We start from the raw sequence: 24,302 nt of genomic DNA on the forward strand, positions 1-24,302 counted from the left end.
TACTTCTACATTTTCATTATATCTTACATGTGCCTTTGAAAATATAATGTGCATTTACATTTTAATATGTAATCATTCTATCATTTGCATGTTTATTTCTGTACATAAATATCTGCAATGGATGTTTTTGTAAGTATAATTCTATAATGTGAATATTGTATGGAATTCAGTATAATCTGTTTGCTTGCGAATATACAGTTGCATATATGTGAATATGCAATGCCAGTTAGGCATTTGTACACACATGCACAGCTTTAACGTTTGTGCCTTTTCTGCACAATGCATATACATAATTCTGTATTTGCATATAGGAACATTTGCTACGTAAATAGCTGCTCTAATGCACGTTCACACCGTACATAACTATATTTATGGGCAATGCATGTGTATCTTGTACTTAATACTGAATGGTTAATTTGCATATAGGCACTGTTTATTAGTGTTTGTAAGGCGCGTGAACACACCTTGTTTGTGCCTGTATGGCATGCACACAGATCTATAAAAAGAAAAGGAGCGCTTGTGGCACCTTAGAGACTAACCAGTTTATTTGAGCATATTTATTCTCTGTGGATATTTGATCTATGTGGATGGTATTAAGTAGGGAGCACAGAATTAGGTTGCAAAGCTCATCAGCGCTGCAGCCAGACGAGTTTCCCGTCCGCGCCGCTGGTGTAGTGGTATCATGCAAGATTCCCATTCTTGCGACCCGGGTTCGATTCCCGGGCGGCGCAGGGAACTTTTTTTTTTTTACACCCCACCCCCCTGCTTCATTATAGCAGCAGAGGAGTCAACCATAGCAGCGCACCGCCGGAGACTGCGGTAACATTTAGGCGACTGGAAAAGAAGGAACCGCCACCGGCCGGTAGTGCGCGTGCGCTGAGGGAAGGCGGAGAGAAAAGAAACCGGCGGAAGGAGAGGGCTCACGTATGGCGTAGCGCGCATGCGGCGTGCAATGCCCGGGCCGGCGGAGGGAACGGGCCTCAGAGGTTAGTAATGCGCCTGCGTTTGTTGCCGGCCGGCGGGCTACCCCGCTGCGCATGCGCTGTTGCTCTCCCCCCCTGAGCCGGCCGCGCCGGACCCCTTCCCCCGCCGCCGCCGCCATTTTGAGAGGCGCATCGGGGCTTATTGTCCGCCTTGTGGGCTTCGCGGGGCCGGCGGCGCTCGGGCTCCCCAGGCGCTGACTGGGCCGCGGCGGCGCGGCAGGAGACCCCGGTGGGAGGGGCAGCGGTGGAGCCATGGAGGACGAAATGCCCAAGACCCTGTGAGTGGGGAGGGGGCGATCGCGCCTATTGTTCGGCTGCGCGGGGAGGGGCCGGGCCGGGCCGGGCCGGGCCCCCCTCCTCACGCCGGGCCGGGGGAGCTGGGCAGGGGCTTATATATGACCCCCGGCGCCACCGGTCACGGGCGAGGGCAGCTCCATCTCCGCCGCCTCGGGCAGCTCGGGGAGGGGGGAAGGGCTGGGGGGGGGAGGGGGGCTGATGGGTGTTTTTTCCTGGGCTAAGTGGGTCCCTCATTCCCCACTCCCTCAGAGGGAGCTTGGGGGCCGGGGGAGGTAGGGGTTGAGGAATTGACCCAAACCGCCCAGTGCCCTCGCTCCATTGATTATCTGATTTCCCCCCCCCCCCCCAATTTTTTCCCCTTCCTGTTTTTAAGGCTTTGTTCCTTCCCAGTCCAGGTTTTTCTGTCCTCTTTATTTTTCCCTCTGTTCGTTCTTTCTTTCTCGTTCTCTCTCTGAAAGGCTTTTGTGTGTGTGTGTGTGTGTGTGTGTGTGTGTGTGTGGATTGTGTGTGTGTGTGTGGATTGTGTGTGTACCTTTTCCCGAGCATACGACTTAATCTGTGTCTGCTTGTATCTGCACAGTTGTATTAACCCAATTTGCAAACGCGAAGCCTGACCTTTTAAATGGATTCAAAATAATCCTGACTTCTAATTGAGCGAAACCCCCAAAACAGGAATCAAATGCCTGTACAGTTTAAAACGACTACAACCACCACCCAACTTCGCAGTAGATTCCATTTCATGAAGACTGACCCTAAAGCTGTTCAGGAAATGTACAGGAGGGGTAAATCTGCATAAATTCAGAGGTATTTGCCATACTAGGGCAATGTACTGTTAAAATAAACTGAGACGGGGGCGGTGGTTGTAAATTATGAGGAATTTTCCTTGTAATGTGGGCGTCGTTAACACACTGCTTTGAAAATCTGGTAGCTTTTTCAAAGCAATCAACAGTTCACACAACTGGCTCCATTTGAATACATGGGAGAGCTGGAGGTATAACTCTTGCCTACATTTCTTCCCCCCTTCCTCTTCCTGACAGATTTTTATCTGGAGTGATTTTTAATGCTTAGACTTCATGATTTCACCCTTCTCTAGCTTTGCTGTTCTATTAACTTGTTTTCCCAGCTAGGCTGCTGCCACCATCTATAATGTCTTACCTTTAGGTGTATTGATGTTTAGGTAGGAGTTGTGAAGGGGAATCAGAAGGAGGGGATCTTTCCAAAAGTGAGGGTAAAGTTCCTGCATTTGCCCTCGAATGATGCTTTGCACATGTCCCATGGGCATGATAAATGTCTTGACTGACTTGCTGCTCAGGAAAACGGGACTCTTGTGACCTGCGCTAACTTTTCTAGTTTGTTTTCCTAAGTGATAAAGTAAACATGCTATTAAAAAATACTAAGGTCCCATTATCTTTTCAGTTTATCCATTTCAACTGCTTGAAACATGTGATCTATCTGTTTTCAGAACATTCTCAGCCCCATACTCAGGTTTTAACTTCCTATTGTTCTTATTTTTCCGCTCTGATTTTTTTCATATGGAGTCTTGATTAATGGTCTCACCAGTTACTTCAAGTGTACTGCTTCTGCTTTAAAGAATGAATTATCTGCACTCAATACATGCAGCTTATTGCAAAAGCCTGAATGTGTTTCTGACCTGCAAAAAATAGCTGTTGAGCAATATTCTGAGAATAATAATTTTTTGAGTCAGTTTCAGGGGAGTTACAGTTAGATCATCTGGAATATTGTGCCATTAATTTAAATTTCAGTCTGCAATATTCACATGCTCAAGATATTGACTATAAGGACACTTTCCAACGTATGAGTCTGGAGTTTATTTGGAATAGCTGATAGCGTTAGTAAAACTGTACGCAAAAATCCTAAAATCTTCATTCATAGAAGGATTAAATTAGTGTTCTATCCAACTGCAGCAAGACAGTGTGATTGAACACTCATGTCTTTGAGTGTTTGTCAATTTCTAAACTTTATCTTTCTGGTTTTCTTAGAATAGTTGTTTCTAGTAGCTCTTTTTGGAGAACATAGGTTGTTTTTAAACAGCCTTTTCTTTATAAAGATATTCATGTAATTCTAATGTTTTGATATGAGGTTGTTAAAGCCTTGATACTTCGAAGCGCCGCTGAGCTGGCTTGATAGCTATATTGTTTAAGTAACTCAATCCCTGAGTAGCCTATTTATGTTTACATAGTAAGGTATGTAACGGCTGATTTTGTTTAAATAAATGTTTGAGCATTCAAGTTTTAGGGTCACTTGCAGAACGTCACAGAAGCAGCTGAAGCCTACACTGAGGAAATAAGTACCAGTTAATTAATGAAGAGTATAGTTAGGAGGGTATGAAAAACCATAATATTCCCATATCTGGAGAGACTTTCCCTCCTCTGCTGGAACGGTTAGCCAGTCTAGCTCGGAAGAATCATTAATATTAGTGCCTACTTCTGCAATTGTTGCATGTACATGCTTATTTCTGACTTCAGTTGTGTTACACTTAGGAGTGCAGGACTGGACCCTTAATGTATTTAATCTGTCATTGCCTCTCCACAGTAGCTTTAATGTAGCTTTGTCTCCCTGTGAAAAAAGCCTGTAGAAATGATAGTGGAGTATAGAAATATCAATGGGTAATTTCTGTTAATATTTAGATTAACACAATGAAGAGTTATAATGTAGCAGGTGAGCCTAATCTACACTCCAGTATACATGTGCAATGCCAATAAAGTAGGGTTTCTCAGGGTGAAGCGATGTCACAACCACTGTGTCCTTCTCATTTTGCTCAATGGGAGATGGGTCTTGGGTGGACAGCATTGGTGAGAACCACTGCAGGAAAGCATAGTGTCCTTTTCAAACCAGAGATGCTGCTTTCAGTTTGCAGGCACACAGCACAGTTAAGTTCCATTTTAAATTTCACTAGTTATTCAGTACTTAACTTGATGCCCAATAAATTATGACTTCTCTAGTGTATTTTTGAGGGGTATTCAATGTAAATGCAATCTAGCAACTTATTTTGCCAGCAATCACTCCACATAAGGTATTGTTAATTTATTTCTATAAAGCCATCACATCCCCCAGTAATACACCTCACATACTTTAAAGTACTACCATTTTGTGTCTTGTTGTGAATTTGACGTGCATACAAATGTAACACTAGCAGTAAGTTAGGTTTTTTTAAACTTGGCACTACTGACAACTGCTGAACAGTTAGTAGGATGGTAGTTTATTGTCACCAAGCAATACTGTCTGTCTTCAGAGCTACATTTTTTATGATTACACCTTTGCTGCTCCCCCAAATCTTAAACTAAACCACCCTGTTAACATGTTAGAGAATTCATTTAGCATATTTGACTTCAGTAATAAATTATGAAAAAAAAAATCAGTCCACTTTAGAATAGCGTAGTTTTTCTCTGTTGGTCTACTGAAGCAGCAGCTATGGAAAACCACCCATTCTAGTATGTCTTATATTGATTAGCTTGGCATAGTGCCAGTTTTTTTGAAAATAGAATTTGGGAATTTTTTATTTCAAATGCATATGAAATATTTCTCTAACAAATCTGTTTTTAGATTTACTATGCATGCATAATTTTTAAGCATAGTTTCCCAAATAATATGATAGTAGCTGGTCCATTTTATGAACACTACATTTATGAACTCTTTCAGCCTTTTGCTTCTTGTTAACTCTTTGACCAGAGCTTTTAATATTTTAGGAATGTTTGATACCAGCTCAGAACTTTGCATGCCTTTCTTTAGCCAGTAAGTGCAAAGCATCTGCAAAGTTATTAGCCATTGAGACTAGGTAGCAGAGGTACGCAACTATTGGAGTTAAGCTATATTGAAAAGTAAGGGAAGTGGAAATTTGATATCTTTAACCCATTCTTCTACTTCACGTTTCTGAGACTACTTGCATGTTTTACAGCTTCCATTTTGGCTTTCTTCATTAACCATCACTACCATTTAGCGAGTCATTGTTTGCTTTTCTGATGTTATGCCTCTTGCATGTCCATTAAGACATTCTGCATATGTATACAGAATTCTAGACATATATGCACGAAGAACTGGATATTCTAGACACACATGCACGAAGAACTGAGTTTTGATATTAGACATCACTGACACTAAGATGTCAGAAAACTTGTAGCACCATTCATTCATGTTACAGATATTGATCCTGCAGGAACATATTTTTGCAGCTCCAGCTGATACAAAGTTTTGTATGGCTGCCAAGAGATTATACAACTAAATCCAACATCCTAGAAACTTCTTAGATTGCTATGTAATTATGCAGGTGAAAAGGAAACATTATTCACTGAGTGTTCAATTTGTAGATATTCAGTTTTTAGGAAACATTATGACTTTTATGCTGTTAATAAAGCTAACCTTGAAAGCAGTGCAAGGCTATAAGTTCTCAAACAACTGAATTTAATGTACAGTAATAATTTAAATGCAACGCTATATAAGTCACTAGCTATTATTGGTGCAGGACTACATTTGATGTGGGGTGGGGCTGTTACTCAACTGATTACTGAACATCTGGACTCTTCTACCAAAACTTTTATTTAAATTACTCCACCTAATATCACTTTAAACATTATAATAGCTGCACTATTTATAAGAGAAATCTTTATCACTAAGATGCAGAGAAATCCTTGCTTTAGTCAAAACATCAGCGCACACATTACAATCCGATCCTGATGAAATTTTCCAGGTGTGTAGCTTTTTAAAATACAGTCCCTGGGTCATACTTAAGGTTGCCATTTTTCTTAATGTATTACTTTTTTATTCATGCTTGCAGATGGCCAAAACGCATTAAATTCCAGTAGAAGTTAATTAAAGGCATGGTAGCTGAGTGGACAAAGTGTCTGCCTTCTACGTCTCATATACTGAGCTCCTATTCTGTTGTGGTTTATAAATTATTTAAGCCCTTTTATCTAGAAAAATGTAAAAAAAAAAAAAAAACAACCCTTACCTTAAGTAGCTCTAATACAGGATTCCTAATGAAGAAATTAAAGCTACAAATCCATCTTGAGCTTGCTATAAGTGCAGGAAGTTTAATAGGAGGCTGTCACTTTGTCCTTAACTTACATTTTATCATCAGATCATTAATAGAACACAACCTGCATATTGTGGTGCTCGGATGCAGTGCTGGCGGTTGTTGGTATAAAAACCCAGACTGAGCAGGAAATTTGCTGTTTGTATTGCCTGCCTGTGTTTTATTTAGTGTATTTTGTGCCTGGCACCATTTTCTGACACTAAGGTTTGCCACGTTAACTTATAGTTTGTGGGAAGGTGCTGTCATAGGAATCTTTTTAACTCTTGAGGTTGCAAAAATGCTATAAAGGCACGATTCTAAAGAAACTTGGTACTGACACAGTTGAATATTATAAAGAACGTTTTAAACTGGCCCTCTCAAACACAGAACTAAGATGGAGTCCCAAGTTTTTTAGTGTTAATATGTTGACACTAGCTGCTGTGAAGCAAATTTTATGGAAATCAGGACTCCTGTCAAAAAGGAGTTAACAAATCTTATCATTTTTGATTGTTTTGCATAATCATCTTGATTATGATGTCAAATGGAGTTGTTTAAGACCCAAGGAAGACTGAAGTAAATGAACAATTAGCATACAAAATTACCTTATTAAACACGTATGTACAAAAATCAACTGATAGGTTTAGTTGGCTTGTTTAACTAGCATGTGCTGTAGACTGCTCATCTCCATCTTTTGTTCAAATGTAAACCAAAGTCAGGTTCTAAAACACAATACTGCATCTATTCCCTCTGTCTAGAAAAGCAAATACTTTGTGTTTCATAAAGTTTGTTCACGTGCTGTTGGTTCAGAATGATGGATCTTATGCTCTATGTTGAACTACACCGCAGTGATTAGGCCTCAGCTGGATTGTAGTATCCATTTCTGGGCTCCACATTTCAGGAAAGATGTGGACAAATTGGAGAGAGTCCAGAGAAGAGCAACAAAAATGATTGAAGGTCGAGAAAACACGACCTATGAGGGAAGATTGAAAAAATTGGGTTTGTTTAGTCTGGAGAGTGAAGACTGAGGGGGAATCGAACAGTTTTAAAGTACATAAGAGGTTGTTACAAGTAGGAGGGAGAAAAGTTGTTCTCTTTAGCCTCTGAGAATAGGACAAAATGGGCTTAAATTGCAGCAAGGGTGGTTTAGGTTGGACATTAGGAATAACTCCCCTACTGTCAAGGTAGTTAAGCATGATGAATTGTCTGGGAAGGTTGTGGAGTCTCCATCATTGGAGAATTTTAAGAGCAGGTTAGACAAACACCTGTCAGGGATAGTCTAGATCAGTGTTTCTCAAATGCAGCCACAATGGCTGCCTGCGGCCACCAGGGACTTTTCTTGCGGCCACAGGCTCCTGGTCGGTGGCTAGGGGGGATAGAGGAAAGCAGCGGCCCCTGTCCCGGGGCCACCAGAAAAGGTTGATTCCTGCCCCCTACTCTGGAGCAAGAAACTCTGGAGGAGCAGGCAGCCTGTGTGAGTTCCCCACCTTCCTGGGGCCTGTGGAGCTCGGGCTTCTGGCTTCAGCCCTGGGGTGGCAGGCTCCAGCCATGGGGCGGTGGGCTCTGGTCCCTGGCTGCAGGGCTTCAGCCCGGACCCGCTGGCCCCCAATGCCTCCTCCAGCCCCCATCCATCACCCTGGCCTCCGCTGCCTCACTAGTCACCTCACCATCCAGGGCTTAATTTGTCCCCCAGTTTGCTGGGATTTTGTAAATGTGCTGTGAACAGTTATATTTGTATGTTTGTTAATATCACTTTTCACCGCCTCCTAGCTAGCTAGCAAGTCTGCTACTGTAAAAAATGATATAACAAACATACAGATATCACTTTTCATAGCAGTAGACTTACTAGCTAGCAAGGCCACCAAAAAAATTGTTGCGATCCCCTGGTCTAGATAATACTTAGTCCTCCCTTGGGTGCAGGGGAGTGGACTAGCAGACCTCTCAAGGTACCTTCCTGTCCTATGTTTTTCTGATACTCTATTAAATACTTGATAGAGAAACTTGTTAAACTGTTACATTAGTAACCATTTTCGGTTCTGCTAATGGAATTTGAGTATGTATTAAAAGCAGGTTGATTTTATTTGATGAATTTGAAATGATTTTAAGTTCTAATTTGTCTTCCATTATTATCCAGATGATAGAAATTTGTGGCCTTTAGAAGTATCATAGAATAGTAACAGGTTTCAGAGTAACAGCCGTCTTAGTCTGTATTCGCAAAAAGAAAAGGAGTACTCGTGGCACCTTGGAGACTAACCAATTTATTTGAGCATAAGCTTTTGTGAGCTACAGCCCACTTCACAAACCCTGGGACTGCACCTGTTTAAGTTCCTTTTTGAATTGGGGCATTAGTCTTTGGTTTGGTCTTCTCTTACAAGTTAGGTTGACATAGCTAGGCCATTTGGGAGTGGTCAGCAGTGAGTCAGCAGTGTGCCCTTGTTATGAGTCAGCAGTGTGCCCTTGTTATGAGTCAGCAGTGTGCCCTTGTTGCCAAGAAGGCCAATGGCATTTTGGGATGTATAAGTAGGGGCATAGCGAGCAGATCGAGGGATGTGATCGTTCCCCTCTATTCGACATTGGTGAGGCCTCATCTGGAGTACTGTGTCCAGTTTTGGGCCCCACACTTCAAGAAGGATGTGGATAAATTGGAGAGAGTCCAGCGAAGGGCAACAAAAATGATTAGGGGACTGGAACACATGAGTTATGAGGAGAGGCTGAGGGAGCTGGGATTGTTTAGCCTGCAGAAGAGAAGAATGAGGGGGGATTTGATAGCTGCTTTCAACTACCTGAAAGGGGGTTCCAAAGAGGATGGCTCGAGACTGTTCTCAATGGTAGCAGATGACAGAACGAGGAGTAATGGTCTCAAGTTGCAGTGGGGGAGGTTTAGATTGGATATTAGGAAAAACTTTTTCACTAAGAGGGTGGTGAAACACTGGAATGCGTTACCTAGGGAGGTGGTAGAATCTCCTTCCTTAGAGGTTTTTAAGGTCAGGCTTGACAAAGCCCTGGCTGGGATGATTTAACTGGGAATTGGTCCTGCTTTGAGCAGGGGGTTGGACTAGATGACCTTCTGGGGTCCCTTCCAACCCTGATATTCTATGATTCTATGATTCTATGGTCCTCAATGACATAGCTATGCCTACCTCTCCCCCCAATGCCCCATGTGTAGATGCAGCTATGTTGATGGAAGAATGCTTCTGTAGACTTAGTTAAGTTCCTTCAGGGAGAAGGTGGTCTTACACAGATGGGAAAAATCCCTGCTGTCAGCATAGGCTGTCTGCATGCTATGGGGTTATCTCCACAGTGTGGATACAGCTTTTTGTGTTTCTCATATCTGTAAATGGGGATAATGCTCCATTTCTCCAACCCTTTGTTTTATTTATTTATAGTGGTTAGCTCTATAGGGCAGGGACTGCTATATTTTTGCTATATGTCTGTACAATACCTGGCATAATGGGGCTCAGTTGAGGACTAGACGCTACCATAATGCAGATAATACGTGTGGAGATGGCTGTAGCTTTCATCCATGCCAGAGCTGAAGCACGTTGGTGAGGCAGCCCAATCCTGCAAGGAGCTTCTCATTTGGAGAGTCCTGTGTTCACATGGAGCTCCACTGAAGTCAATGGAGATGTTCTCAGGCACAAGTATATGCATATGGAGTTCCTTGCAACATCTGGGCCTAATTTTTCATTAATCAGCAGATGACAACAGTCTCCAAAGCTATCAATCCAACATTTCTTGCAAGGATTAGGTTTGAATGGGAAAATGTAATCTATGCTATTTAGGTTTTTATACTGTACTCATCAGTGTAGTATCTGAACGTCTTAATATTGGAGTATCTTCATAATCTGACGTTAGAATGTAGTTTGCATGTAAATATATTAAAAATGCTTTCAGAACAACTGTTGAATTTGCTAACTCGTAGTAAAATATTTTGCTAAATTAAGGGCTTATGCTTGGCTCAGCAAGAAGTTCCTGTTTTCGTTTTTAATAATGCTGACTGGAGAAAATAAAAGGAACGTGTAAATAAACTTTTTTAATCTTACAGATATGTAGGGAACCTGTCAAGAGATGTGACTGAGGCACTAATCCTCCAGCTGTTCAGCCAGATTGGACCATGCAAAAACTGCAAAATGATCATGGATGTAAGGGCCTTTTACTTGGATAACTTTTCTCACTCCTTGTAGCATGTCAGTTTAGAGAAATTCCCAAACATTTAACTTTTCATGAGTACAATGAAGAAATTTAAAGAAGGATGCTGAGGAGCTTAACTTGTTGATGCAAACTTCAGTATAACTTTAGTGATGGGTATGACTTTGTAAAAGGAATAGAGCATTTGATGTAATTGGACTCAAACGTTGGTTGCTAGTTTTTTGTTATATCATAAGGGCGTGCGGAGGCACAAAACATGCAAACCAAGATGCCTACCATAGCATAGTTTTAAAATATTTTTCTAATACGTTGTTAATATTGTGACTGGCTTAAAGCTGTTTCAGTAAGCTTTCTCTAAATTGCTAAGACTTTCAGACATAAATATAACTGGGCACCAGCTACACTTTGGGTAAAATTTGAGGGGGTGATAATGTTTAATAAGATGTGCTTTTTTTTAACAGACAGCTGGAAATGATCCATACTGTTTTGTGGAGTTTTACGAGCATCGTCACGCGGCTGCAGCATTAGCTGCTATGAATGGACGGAAGATAATGGGTAAGGTAAGCTGTCATGTCTAAAGGGTGAGTTGCAGTGGAAATAATATATACAATGATGTGGATGAAACATCTTGAAAATAAACAAAACCCCAAGCAGAACTGAGCCACAAAAGGTAAACACTTTCTCCTGTTTTTTTATCTTGTAAAGTGAAGAACTTTTAACTTCATTTGAGCTTTGATTGTGGTGGTAGAAACTGGATAGTGACAGTTCATAGGAGGGTTGGGCACAGAAGTGGGGCAGGGAAGAAGTCAAAATGATTGTAATAAATATTTTAATTCCATTGATCTTGAAGGTGAGAGAGACTAGCAGAGCAATAAAGCAAGATAGGTTAGTTATCTTCATTGTAAAATGGCTTAATGTAGCTGAAAATAGAACATTTAACCAAGAAACTTCAGCCACTAATGTCTTTCACTGCAAACTTGTGTACCTTCTTCACCTGCAGTATAGAAATTAATTGCTAATAAAATCGGAATATGGTTCCAATTTACTTGGATATAACTTTAGCAAATATTATTTGTAGGAGGTCAAAGTGAACTGGGCAACAACCCCCAGCAGCCAGAAGAAAGATACCAGCAGTAAGTGCCCCTTTATGCTTCTGAGTAATTTTTTTATTTGCACAAGTAGTTTTTAAATGTAAGCAATAAGCACCATACAAATGTTTGCAGTAATGTTTTGATCATTATCCTAAGATGATATTAAATGTGTTTGTGTTAATAAACTTAAGAACAAATCTAATCTTTGTCATCAGGTAGTACCGTTGTCAGCACACTGCGTTCACAAGGTAATTGTATCTTCTTAAACATAAAATGAAATCTCTCGAGGGTATTCACTAACCAGCTGAAGCTATTTTGGGGGTTTTTGTTCTGTTTTGTTCTTTCGTTTGTGGCAAGATTTCCCTCTCCTTTCCCCATTGCATCAGAATGTGGTCTGTTGTCCACTCTTTCATTCTGGTGCTGCTTCTTATAGTCCTTTGACCCCATTAGTCATGACTGCTATTCTAGAATTTCACCCACTATGAGAGCAAGATAATCAGCTGCCTTCAAGGCTGTTGTCTGTGCTGCTCCATACAAACTCATTTGGAGTACTTAAATTGCTTCTGAAATTCCCCCTTCGTGGCAACCCAGTGTGTTGCTTCTGTACTTGGCCAGCCTTAAACTGCTTTTAAGAATTTGCAGTTTAACCAAACTAGTATTGTAATGGATTTGTAAGTTTCACACCTGCTCTAATACAATTTAGTTTGTATAGTGTTAACTATTAAAATATGCTTTATGAAAAATTGTGTAATCAAAGTGGAAAAAATCCTGAGATGTGGGATCTTTATTTCTCTCCAGTGCTCTTTTTAATGGCTCTGACATAAAGTGAAGGATTACTCTTTTCATCTGTTGCCTTCAGTCTTAGTTCACTTGCACATGGATTCACTTATATTGAATACACATGGATTCACATGATGTAATGGCTGGGCAACCAAAACTGTTTGACTTTTGAGAAAACTGTCAAATTCTTTAACATCAAACTATTGCAATGCAAGGTATTTCTTTGTTCTTCACAAAATATGGTTTACACCAAATATTTTGTAGCTAGGTTCAATATCCATCCTACTTTTAAAGCAAATTTTATTCTACATTGCTCACAAAACCACTAAATGCTTTAGTTGGTAAAGTTTTGGATAGTTAATGAACTATCTGTAAATGTGTTGAATTTTAACATTTAGATTTCAAAGTAAGCTTTAGCTTTTAAGTAAACAGTTGCAATCTTTCTATGGTAAAATAGTGACTGGTTATGAACATAACTACAAAAATACAAAATTTGAGTTAAATACTGTACATCACAACATTATCCTTAAAATTATTGCTTTTGTTGTACTGTCATCAAGTGATGGCTATATCTGAAGCAGTGACAAATGTTACCTTTGATAGGTAAAGGATTTTAGTTTCCCATGTAGCTCTCAGATATATGGAAGTTAATGCAATATAAAGTTGCTATACTACTTGTGTTTCCAGGAACATTCTTCAAACTTGTAAATTATTTTTTCTCTTTTTCCCAATAAGACCATTTCCATGTCTTTGTTGGAGACCTCAGTCCAGAAATTACAACTGAAGATATAAAAGCAGCTTTTGCACCATTTGGAAGAATATCGTAAGTGATTTCTTAGGGCAAATAAATTAAACGTTACCTTTTACTGGAGGCAAGCTTGTGTTTACAGTAAGTAAAAGTCCAGTCAAGTTGCTGAAATGACTGCAACACACACTTTTTTGTGTTCATAAAGAGAATTCAGAGTTCTTCTACTTGAGTAAGTAGGGATACATAATAAAATTACCCACCAGCAGTCAGTTTTTCTTTTCTATTTTTTTAGAAAAATTCACTGTACATCTAGCTTTGTTTTTATACTGTAGAAATCCTCATGTAACTTGGAGGGTGACATAGTGGGTAGTTTCTCTGACTTGGGTCTTGTATTTCTTTTGCCACTAAATGTAATCATACATGTAATCATTCTTCAAAAAATAGTTTAATATGAATCAAATTCCATGTGCATATTCAGGTTCAGTCAGATTTTGGCTTTTTGATGATAGTCTAGGTATTTAATATGAAAGTTCTGTTAAATAAAATAGTTTATACTTCTAATTTAATAATCAGTTTGGTGATTGTGCAACACTTGTCTTGTGGTAGCTTCTAAAGGCCACAACCAGTTTGGGCCTCATTGTGCTAGTCACTATACAAACATAGTAAATAAGAGTCCCTGGCCCAAAGATCTGAGTGTGAAAGACAGGATTTAACAGGTGGATGGGAGAAACAAGTGAGCTACAGTAAGGTGGGGAGATGGGTTAACAAGTAGAACAATATGTGTAAAGACTTAACTGATCAATAGTAGTGATCACAGCTCTTTATCTGCCTACTCATTGCTATTTGCTGTATTAACATACAGCTGTAGTGCTTATAGTTTGAAAAGCATAGAAAAATACATGCTTTGTAGCAGGGCTAAGAGCAGCTTTTTTGTTCCTTCCTCCAATTTTAAACAATTCATTTACTTGTAACTAACTACTTGTACTTGGATTGCTGCTCCTTGATGGTGGGGTAACCAAGATAAGAGTGCTTTGAAGTGTTGTGTAGTGATGCTTTTATTTGAAACAAGTTTTTCTTATGAAGTCCAATGTATTGGACTTAAATCCTAGTTTCATTTCTTGTTATGGTAGGGTTTTCAAACTTGATCTGCAGGAGAGTCTCATTTTAGAGAACACTAATTTATATTTTAGATTATTTTATTTTAATCACTGTCTCTCTCTGTAGAGGTAGCAGGTATACTTACTTGCGGAGGAGGTTCAGTGCTTCACATAGCTGAACATCTGCTCTCCTGAATGACACATGGCTTCTAAAGTAGGTCTTATCTGTCCTCGTCCAGAAGGATTAGAGTCTGGGAAGGAGGAAGTGGTACACTGAAATGTAGGAGAGATACTTTTAGGCAGATCTTCTTTCAGAGCTGCAGTCCTCTTTCCACCCCAAAATACTGCTCTAGCAGTCAACTGCACAAGGCTTTTTTGAGAGCTGGCTTAGTGCTGGTCTACACTGAAAAGTTATGTTGGCATAACTACATCTCTCAAGGGTGTGAAAAATCCATACCTCTGAAAAATGTAGTTATGCCAACCTAACCCTCAGTGTAGACAGCCTAGCGTACTGCCTAATGGAGAGGTGGGTTATCTGAAGCAACAAGAAAATCCCTGCTGTCACTGGTTAGTTCTACCCTGAGGTATGACAGTGGTGCTAGAACAGCTGTGCCACTCTAGTGTTTTAAGTGTAGGCCTTGCCTTACTCTGTAGTTTCTCTCCCGATACTCAGAGTGTAAAGGGGGGGTTAGTCCCAAACATAGGCTATTTTAAACGTGCTTCCTTAATTTATCAGTTCCTCTGAGGGGCGTTTGTAATAGTATAAAATAACTCTTAAACCTGTGTACCACATGTCTGAAAAACGACAGGATTACTGGGTTCCTCTATATCATTTGCTTTGTTCCAAGAGAGATTTTGGTAGTGGTGATTTACTCTGCAGTGAGAGAGCTGATTATCCAGACTTTGCAGGGCTGAAAGGTTTGGGTTTTTTTTAAAGTCAGGTTTCAAATAACTTGTGTGAGTGACCCTCTTATCCTTTCTCTTTGGGGTATTCAGTACGTAATTGTAGGGGAAACTATCTGAAAAACCTTTTAGGTCACCTTGGCTCAAGCTGACTCTTCGTGCAAAAAAAAAAAAAAAAAGGATTTAAGAGCCCTCTTTGTTATAAACTGTTGTCCTAAAGAAGTAAGGGTTAATAGTAATAGTGGGACTTTGATTTCACACAGTTACTCAATTAAATGTGTGAAGAATGCTTCATATTTGTAAAATGATACAAAAAATATTTTTTTGTATATTTAACTCTTCTTAGTTATTGACTATTTCTTGGAAATGTGATTGAGATTTTTTTTTTCCCTGGTTTTCTGTGAAATAATCAAAGTTGAACCAACACATGATTAGCACTTAAGAATTTTTGGTAGCTTTGTACAACGTAATCTCTAATGTAAATACATACATCTTTATTGTGGTCTCCCTTTGTTTGGTGTGTGCATGTTTTCACTTGTTCAAGTCTTATTTTCAAAGTTTTCAGTTGAGGGTAAGTATAGCATAGTTTTTTATTTCCTTTTTAGGCTGTGCAGAGCAAATTGATCTAAGATTACATAAATGACTGTTCTCAGGCAATTTGTAACTTATTCAAACTTTCTTAACACAGAAAATTGCAAGCAGTTTAACACTTTTTCATGAAGGGCTAAGGTACATTTCATTCTGTAGTGTATGGAAGTGGTCTTAATTTGAGTCTTTCAGTGATCTACATATCCTCTATAGCCGTATATGTAGAAGAACTAGGTTTTAATACAGAATGCAATTATTACAAGGTTTTAAAACTGGCATCATAGAACTCTCATTGTGATTTTTCTGCCAACCTTGGAGTACTGAATATTGTGCATCTAGCTGATCTAAACCGTATTTTATAAAGACTTTACTTTACACTGCATGACTTGCTGACTGGTTTTATTTGTCTTGTTTTTTTCAAAAGTGCCTGTGTTTTTGTGGGGTTGGGGAGGGCAGGATAGGGGTGTGTGTGTACTTGATATTTGGCTAACTGTACACGACTTGCCTGAGAAACACCATTTAATAAAATCAAACTTTCCACAAATGGGGTTTAGCTATCGTAGCCGGGTCTCTCCTTTTTTTTTTTTTTACTCAATCTCAAATAATAGGCCTCTGGTTATTTTGCAGAGTGTCTCTGAAGAATGGACAGAATTGCCATGGCTAACTACAAGCTACAGTTCACAGTGGACAAACGTTGTAGTTTTCTTACTTACTTTTATAAATTTTGCCTTTATATCTTGTAGTTTCCAATCAATCCTGTATGATTGCTGTTTGCGAATGCAGTTTTAAATTCTTTATAATAGTATATAGTTTAAAACGTAAATGTCTTTAGTGTTTTATTTCCTTCGATAATGCAACCATTTCTGAAAATGTCAATTTTTCAAAATTTACAGCTGCCCACAGTCCAAAAAGGGGGTAACGAATTGACCTGAGAAACTTAAAGAATTCAGTTAACAGGCGACGTATGCCTTTTAATTCCTATTTTTCATTTTTCTATTTTATATTTTTAATGAGTAGGTAGAATGTGTTGGCAATTAGCAAGCTATAAATTGCATGGTTAAAGAGAGCCATTCAGCTAATGTTAGTCAGGTGTGTGGCTTAAGTGAGTCATTTGAATAGCTGCTTTGACCATGCTTAGTGTCTTAACAATATGTAAAAGCATTTTGAACTGGGAACCAACTATTGTAAAATATGTGTTTGTTAGAGAAACTATTGATTTGCATGTTTACAAAATTAAGTTTAATTTTGCTACTACATGACAAAACACTAGTAATGTTTCTGTTTAGAAAAGGAGGAATTTGTTTTGAATATGTTGCTGGTGCATTAAACAGTTCACTTTAATAAAGGTGAAACATGAAAATGAGCTCTGTGTGTGACTCACTTTCATTTTATCAAGTTTTTTTAAAAAAATGCTAAATTGGCTATTGCTTCTGCTTTTTAGAGATGCACGAGTGGTTAAAGATATGGCAACAGGGAAATCCAAAGGATATGGCTTTGTTTCCTTCTTCAATAAATGGGTAAGTGATGGTATGAGTTGTAAAATCTTGGTAGTTGCTTTAAAGAGAACAGCTATGTAAAACATGAACGTTTTTGGTCCCTTTTATATCTGGTACTGTATCAGTGCCCCGACCTGTAAATAGGTAAGTAGTATTATCCCCATCTTTCATGTGATATCATAAGGCTTCATTCATGTTTATAAAGTACTTAGCACTTTCCAAGCATTATCCCTATGTAAGTGCAAAGTATTTATGTACAGAGATGAAAACTAGAATACTCACTGAGGCTGATACTTGTACCTGAAAATTTTACTCTTTTCTTCTTACATTAAATACAAATTACTTTGGACTGAGTTGTTTGGCTCTGACAGAATGGCAGTGTTTTAGTGCTTAAAGGTCTGGTGCACTAATCTCTAGAGCAACTTCTATTTGGAGTTACCTTTATAGGATTTGTATTACATCATTAGTCAGTTTTTATAGTCTTATTATTGGCCTGAAGTGGAGGGTATTCAACATAAAGTGAGGAAAATGGAGTTAACCAGTTTAGTACTAAACGTAGAATAATCAAACATTCCTACTTACAGCTTCTTTATGGGCAGGGTACTAATAACTTGTTATGGCTCCAAATCTCTCTCTCTCTCACACTCAGTCACTCGGAAATAATACACTTTGGAGGGAAGAATAAGTAGGGCAAGCCATTATGTGGTCTCCGTATATTTTGACAATGGGAGATTGGGGGAGTTTTGAAAAAAAAAAAAAAAAAAAAAACTCCACATACTTTTCTTGGTGTTAGGCCAGACCAGGTTAAAATATTAGGTCTGAGAGATTTATTCTAAGTGCAGATGAGGGAGAGCTAGAGACTCAGCTGAAGGAATGTTCCTACAGCCTTTCAGCTTAGTGGAGCAACTGAACGAACATGCTATACAAGAGTGCATAACTCTTCATGGGATACGTTCAGTTTGGCCTAAAATAACTGCCTGAATCCTGTCTTTTAAACATCTTTTTGAAGCACGGATTTTATTTCAATATTTGTTATAAGTTGGCAATATCTGAGTCTGACAGACTTACAATGATTCGCTTTTAATATGGTGTTGCTCAAAAAGAATTTGAAAAATGTTTTTCCCCTATGGACAGGATGCAGAAAATGCTATTCAGCAGATGGGTGGACAGTGGCTTGGTGGAAGACAAATCAGAACTAACTGGGCAACACGAAAACCTCCAGCTCCAAAGAGTACATATGAATGTAGGTTTTTAGCTTTTTGTCCACCTTGCCCCCACCCAAATAAGGAACAAATAAAACCTCGTATTAGTTCTAAGTATTAGCGCTTCTATCATGAAAAAATTCAATGCCCTGTAGAATTCAGAAGTAAAGATTTTGCTTGAAGAAATATGTTAAATTATAACTTTACACATTTCCTTACATTTTAACAATATTAGTATTTAAAAACCCTTCAGTTACTTTTCAGCACTTATTCAATCTTGCATTTCAGTCACCTTGGACAATGAAAGTAGTGTTTTTGATTTAACTTGTTTTCATGCACTGCCAGCGTTGCATCTTTTGTGGTGAAGATACAGGGTGGGGGAGGAGTGTGTTTAGACTTAAACTGATGGAAGGAAGTATTTCCATTAAGTGTATTTAAAATTAGATTTATAAACCTGAATTTTGGGCTTAATTTAAATGACATTCCTTTAAATATTTTATGCATCAGTAATCCATACCATTCATCATTTGGGATTTACATGTCTCCTATTTGAGATCATCGTGTATTTTGAATGTAGCTTTCCTTTTGGCGTGCACTTTTGTTTCTTTATTTTGCAAAAATGACTCAGTTGGGAAACCTCACTGACTTTTCATGTCCCTTTTAATGCTTGCAATTCTTTGCTTTACATCTCTCTCACTTCCTAAACTAGCACTTGGGAGGATGTTATAGCTGTATATTTTGTAAGCTAAGACTAATGGTAAAATTAAAGATTTACAGGAGAAAATGTATTGGTATGCTTTTAGGCATCACCCAAAAAAGCCTTAGGATCCTTGCTCTTTGTAGACTTCTGAAGACAGGAGGAAAGTAAATCATTTGCTTAAATGAAAAACTTCAAAAAAAAAAAAAAAAAAAAAAAAAACTTTTTTACAGCAAACACCAAACAGCTGTCTTACGATGATGTTGTAAATCAGTCCAGCCCAAGCAACTGCACTGTATATTGTGGTGGTGTTACTTCAGGACTAACAGGTATGGCATCTTCTAAATTTTGGGCTTTCCTCATAAAACGATCTAAAAATCAGAAGTACTTCTTAATTTTGATTGTCTACCTTTTCTACACTGCAGAGCAGCTAATGCGCCAGACCTTTTCTCCGTTTGGGCAGATAATGGAAATTCGAGTCTTCCCAGACAAAGGGTACTCTTTTATACGGTAGGTTACATTTTTGCTCACTTTTAAAAATGTGACTTTTACCTTTCCCTTGCAAAAATGTTAAGCACTGGTGTCAGATGGCCTCAGAATGTTTCTAGTGGGAAACTAGCCTAGACAGACTTAGACTATCCTTCAGTGTCTACAGTTTCAACTGTAGTCTCATCTTGTTTGTGTGGTAATGTTGATCTGAGTTAACAACGATGTACTACTTTTCTTTTTATCATTTCATAGCTGTACGTATTGGATATGATTCTTGCAGATTCAGAATCCTATTTTTAAATGCACTTTCTTTATTTTCACTGACAGCGCTGTAGATAATCAAACAATGCAGCTTAACACAATTTCAGATTTTACCTAACCTGTGTGCTACTTACTTTTTGCCCCTCACTCAGGGTGAGACAGTGAAACTAGATGGGTCAGTTTTGCTTTCTGAATCTTCTGTACAAATAAATGCGGCAGTATTGGAGTTCCCTTGCAAAGACTAGTTTCTCCTGCAAACGATTATTTTCATTGTTTTGGGTTTTTTTGTAATCAAACTTGGAAACTCTTAAAACTTCTTAAAGTGCAAGCACACTTTTAGGCTGACAGTCTCCTTTCAAGTGTCTTGTCCGTAGGTGTATGGAGGGTGGGTTTATATTGATGTTCCTTTTGTACCTTAACAGCTTCAATTCTCACGAAAGCGCAGCACGTGCAATTGTTTCTGTCAATGGAACGGCTCTAGAAGGGCACGTTGTGAAATGCTACTGGGGCAAAGAAACACCAGATATGATCAATCCAATCCAGCAGGTCAGAGAACAGATTTACACTGCCTTGTAAGATGGTGATTAGTGTGATCTTATTAATGAGATTCTTAACAGATTTCTAGCACGGAAATACATATTAGTTTCAGGGTGGTGGGTTGTGGATTTCAGGGTCACGTGGCTCATGTGACCTCCCAAATTAATTCTTAGGTCCCTGATATCTGCCTTTTAAGATACTTGATCAAAATTAAACTCTTTGGAACTTGAGGAAACCTGCTTTGGTCAATGATAAAGAAAGAGTGGGAAGAGCTTTAAGTTTCTGACTAAATCTCAACTTTGCTCTTTCCTGCAGTGCTTTCTGGAAGAGTTATCTGTAATATTAGACTGCTGTACTCCAGAGAATAATCAGCAAAATGTGTGTGTGCAGGAGGTGGGGTGATTTTTCATATATATAGCATTAGAGGGAGTTGCCCAGATAAATTCTATAATAACCTTCAAAATGAGGTATTAGAATATAAGACCTTTTAAGTTCTTGATGAAAGACTAGCTTGATAGATAGGAGTTTCTCCATCAATAGGTGACTGTGTAGTGTATTCAATATTTCAACTTTCTTTGCAGAATCAAATTGGATATCCACAGGCTTATGGCCAGTGGGGCCAGTGGTATGGAAATGCACAGCAAATTGGTCAGTACATGCCTAATGGTTGGCAAGTCCCTGCATATGGAATGTATGGACAGGCATGGAATCAGCAGGGATTTAAGTGAGTATGCACGCTAACTGATCTGTGCGCTATAAATAAATTGCCAAGAATGATGCTGCATTGGGGGAAATCATCAGTTGAATTGGGATTCATTGAAGTCCAAGGAAGTTTTATACCATTGTAAACTGGTGTAAAAAGATCAGGTCCCATATCTATCTGAAAGTACAAGAGGAATTTTAGGTTGGCAGAATAATTACCATACTTGAAATATTTTCAGGGTGTAAGGGACTACTACCCTTGGGAAAAATGCCGGAACTGCTGTATACATCACCTACTCTAAAATGTAGTGTCCTGGTCAAACTAGTACTCTCTCTTTACTAATGGTCATCTTGAACTTTGTGTAAATATAGGCACATTTTGTTCCTTTGTCCTAGCCAAATTCTGACTCTGGTAATTACACTATGATAACTTACAATTCCTTTGAATTTTAAATTTAGATCAGTATTTAGTTATTTCAAACAGCTGCCATTACTTCCCAGTTGTGGGTGAAGTGAGGTCTGTGCGTATGCACTCATGTTTTGGGATGATGGATACTATATTAAGTATGTATCTGAAAATTGGTTTCTTACGCAGAATACTTCAGGGTTTAAATGCTGGATCTGTTAACCAGTAGTAAAACTCAAATCTACTATACTGACTGAAATCCACTGAACTACCCCTTCTGAGGGGTCTGGTGGCAACAAGCCACTTGAGCTCTACACTTTCCTCCCCTCTGTTCCCATGCCAGCCCAGACAAGGAGGTATAGCATCCTCCTCTTAATATAACTACAGGTGTTGTTTATAAAACAATCTGGCCCTCTTTAAAATTCAGCTACATACAGGAGCAGAATTCGTGCTTGAATTCTTTGTTTTTACATTTACTGCCCTTTGTTGTCAACAGTTTTCCTCTTTTGCTTATACTCATAGCTACACTTTATAAACATTTAAGTAACACCAATCTAACTGACAAGTGTTGTGAGGGATTTTCTCTCCACTGAACTTGTTCGTTTTCCCATCTGTAATTGGCCTGAATTTTTTTCAGAAGTGCTGAGCATCTATAGTTCCAGTTGACTTCAATAGTGCTTGGCATGCCTTAAAGTAAGGTCCTAAATGACTTGCCCAAAGCCATAACATCAGTGCGCAGAGCTGGGGTTACATTTAGGAATTTTTCTATTTACTGGTTAAGATTCTGTTGGCCAAAACTTGGAAAGTATCTAATTAGCTTTCACTGCAGTGTGGCAGTTCTTATCCTCTCCAATCTCTTTATGTAAATTCAGTCTCTTGGAACTATACATTTTCTGTAATCACCTCTCTTTCCCCCTCCTTCCACAACAGTCAGACACAGTCTTCTGCCACATGGATGGGTGCAAATTATGGAGTTCCGCCACCTCAGGGGCAGAATGGAAGTGTGTTAACTAATCAAACTGGATATCGCATGGCAGGTTTTGAAACTCAGTGAGAGAAAAGGACTCTGGAACCTAACACCAGTGACTTGAGGCAACAAGGAGTGCTGTAAAGCCTTTGTTTACTTAGATTTATCAAGTCAGCGCAAATGTCAGATACAGTGTATTTATTTAAAGAAATCATTTTAATCATGAAACTATTTGTCATCCACATTGTTTAAAAAAAAAAACAGGAAAAACTAGATGCTGGATGTCTGCCAACTTTTGCCTTCTTTTCCTCCTTTTGATGTGTGTTTCTTAAGATCCTTGTTTGAAACACAACAAATGCAGGGATTACTGCCACTGTTAAATTGGGGCAGAAAATTGCACAAAGTCAAACTTTTTTTCTTCTGAAGTAGTGTGCAGTTTTAGTTTGCATTCCTAATGATTTAAAATGTATTGTAAACAGTTGTACAAAAAAGCCAAAACTGTGTGAATTCTGAAGGTTCTTTACAATCTTCAGCCTGTGCACAAATTTGTTTTAAAAATAGCCTATTGTATAAAGTGTCCATCTCTCCACTTTTGTTTATACCAGGGTTTTCAAATATAAATTATTTTACATCATTTTGTATCTAGACATTTTTCAAACAGTTGTCTTTGCCTTATGACATGAGGAAAATGTGATGCTCAGCATAAAATTGTGTGCACAACTCTCAGATGGATCTAACTGAAGTCACATTGTGTTCTACATGAGAAGGTGCCTACAGAAATCCCTGTTGGATTTGTTCTATAGGATTTTTATCTTCAGTGATAAACTTTGATGTGTACTAGGGAATATAAAATCCTGTTACAAATACCACAATGTGACAAATTCCTAAGAACCAGCTTTTTTCTGTCAATCTATATTTACACATATCCATTATCATGTAAAATATTTTAGCAAACTAATATTTTGCACAAAAGTTAGCAAACTTTGTATGTTTCCTTATTTAAAGGTAGGCTGCAGAGTCCTTTCACATGATTTATGCGTAACGTTTTTAAGGGTTTTTTTGGGTCTTGCATGTGAATATCAAATATACACTTTGGTAGTCTTTTGAATACAAAGTCATCCGCTCTTGTTTTTAAGAAACTGTAAAAGACACAAAGTTGTATGTAGAAAACAAATCAGTCTTGCTGTTTACTGATAGTAAATTTTACTCAAATAGAGTAAGTTGACTTGATTTTAACATGTACAATTAGAGCTGTGAAAACTGTAGCATTGTATGTGTAAGCATCAGGCGGGGGGTATGTGGAATGCTCCAGTTTAGCCTGAAGGACCAGCTGGGCAAAGCATTTTTAAATGTTCAAAGGCCAAAAAACTTTCTATCCTACCTCCTTGACCAGCCTTCAAAGAGCAAAAACTTCTTCATTGTGTAATGTTATTTATTATCCCTATTAAGCTTTGGCTTCTGGAGTTCCCATATTCCTTTTTTTCCCCCATTAGTTGCCGTTGGGCAACTCAGAGTATCAAGGGATTAAACTTCTGCTATATTGACAATTATGTGACAATATATTTCAGGGTCTTATATGAAGTAATAATGGAGGATAGGGGGGAGTGGGACAGGAATGAGGTCAGGCTTCCCTCCCCCCCAGTTAGGGATGTAATATTGAACTGTTTAAAATTTTGAACATTTTTATTAGAAAATGGGAGGGTTGGGGGAGGGGAAGGCGGGTATAGGGCAAATCTCTTAGGAGATTGTGTTGGCCTGTATCTCATAGCCAACGTTCTGTAAGGTGTGGAGGACCTGAGTGTGTGTGACTCTCTGGAGAACTATTCTATGCAGCTGTTTTTAAAACTTGGCTTTAAAGATAGGTGAATACAAACCAACTTTTG

The 24,302-nt window shown here is 38.7% G+C and overlaps 1 protein-coding gene and 1 non-coding gene across 6 annotated transcripts; both read left to right on the top strand.

Moving 5' to 3' along the window:
* Window positions 1-660: 660 nt before the first annotated feature.
* Window positions 661-731, top strand: TRNAG-CCC (transfer RNA glycine (anticodon CCC)). The gene has a single exon. It is a non-coding gene; the product is annotated as a tRNA-Gly (tRNA).
* A 165-nt stretch (window positions 732-896) lies between these two features.
* TIA1 (TIA1 cytotoxic granule associated RNA binding protein) lies at window positions 897-23,533 on the top strand. 5 transcript variants are annotated; one of them, XM_073325173.2, is made up of 13 exons: window positions 897-986; window positions 10,352-10,448; window positions 10,917-11,015; window positions 11,534-11,588; window positions 11,762-11,794; window positions 13,062-13,149; window positions 17,104-17,179; window positions 18,293-18,401; window positions 19,291-19,386; window positions 19,483-19,567; window positions 20,230-20,353; window positions 20,926-21,068; window positions 22,383-23,533. In XM_073325173.2, exons 2-13 carry the CDS (start codon window positions 10,437-10,439, stop codon window positions 22,504-22,506), a joined length of 1,044 nt encoding a protein of 347 aa, XP_073181274.2. In that variant the 5' UTR covers window positions 897-986; window positions 10,352-10,436; the 3' UTR covers window positions 22,507-23,533. The 5 variants fall into 5 exon arrangements, with proteins under 5 accessions (XP_073181274.2, XP_073181273.2, XP_073181277.1 ...); XM_073325171.2 differs by lacking the exon at window positions 897-986 and adding an exon at window positions 1,031-1,261; XM_073325172.2 differs by lacking the exons at window positions 897-986; window positions 11,762-11,794 and adding an exon at window positions 1,030-1,261.
* The last annotated feature ends 769 nt before the right edge of the window (window positions 23,534-24,302 follow it).

This window comes from Lepidochelys kempii, chromosome 26 (genome assembly GCF_965140285.1).
Source record: "Lepidochelys kempii isolate rLepKem1 chromosome 26, rLepKem1.hap1, whole genome shotgun sequence".
In the NCBI taxonomy this organism is placed as follows: Eukaryota; Metazoa; Chordata; order Testudines; family Cheloniidae; genus Lepidochelys; species Lepidochelys kempii.

Bases quoted from the DNA above. Each gene is read 5' to 3' on its own strand.
- TIA1 (XM_073325171.2), top strand. From the start codon at position 1,236: ATGGAGGACGAAATGCCCAAGACCCT. The intron at 10,449-10,916 runs GTAAGGGCCTTT...TTTTTTTAACAG, and splicing joins ACTGCAAAATGATCATGGAT to ACAGCTGGAAATGATCCATA. The intron at 13,150-17,103 runs GTAAGTGATTTC...TCTGCTTTTTAG, and splicing joins GCACCATTTGGAAGAATATC to AGATGCACGAGTGGTTAAAG.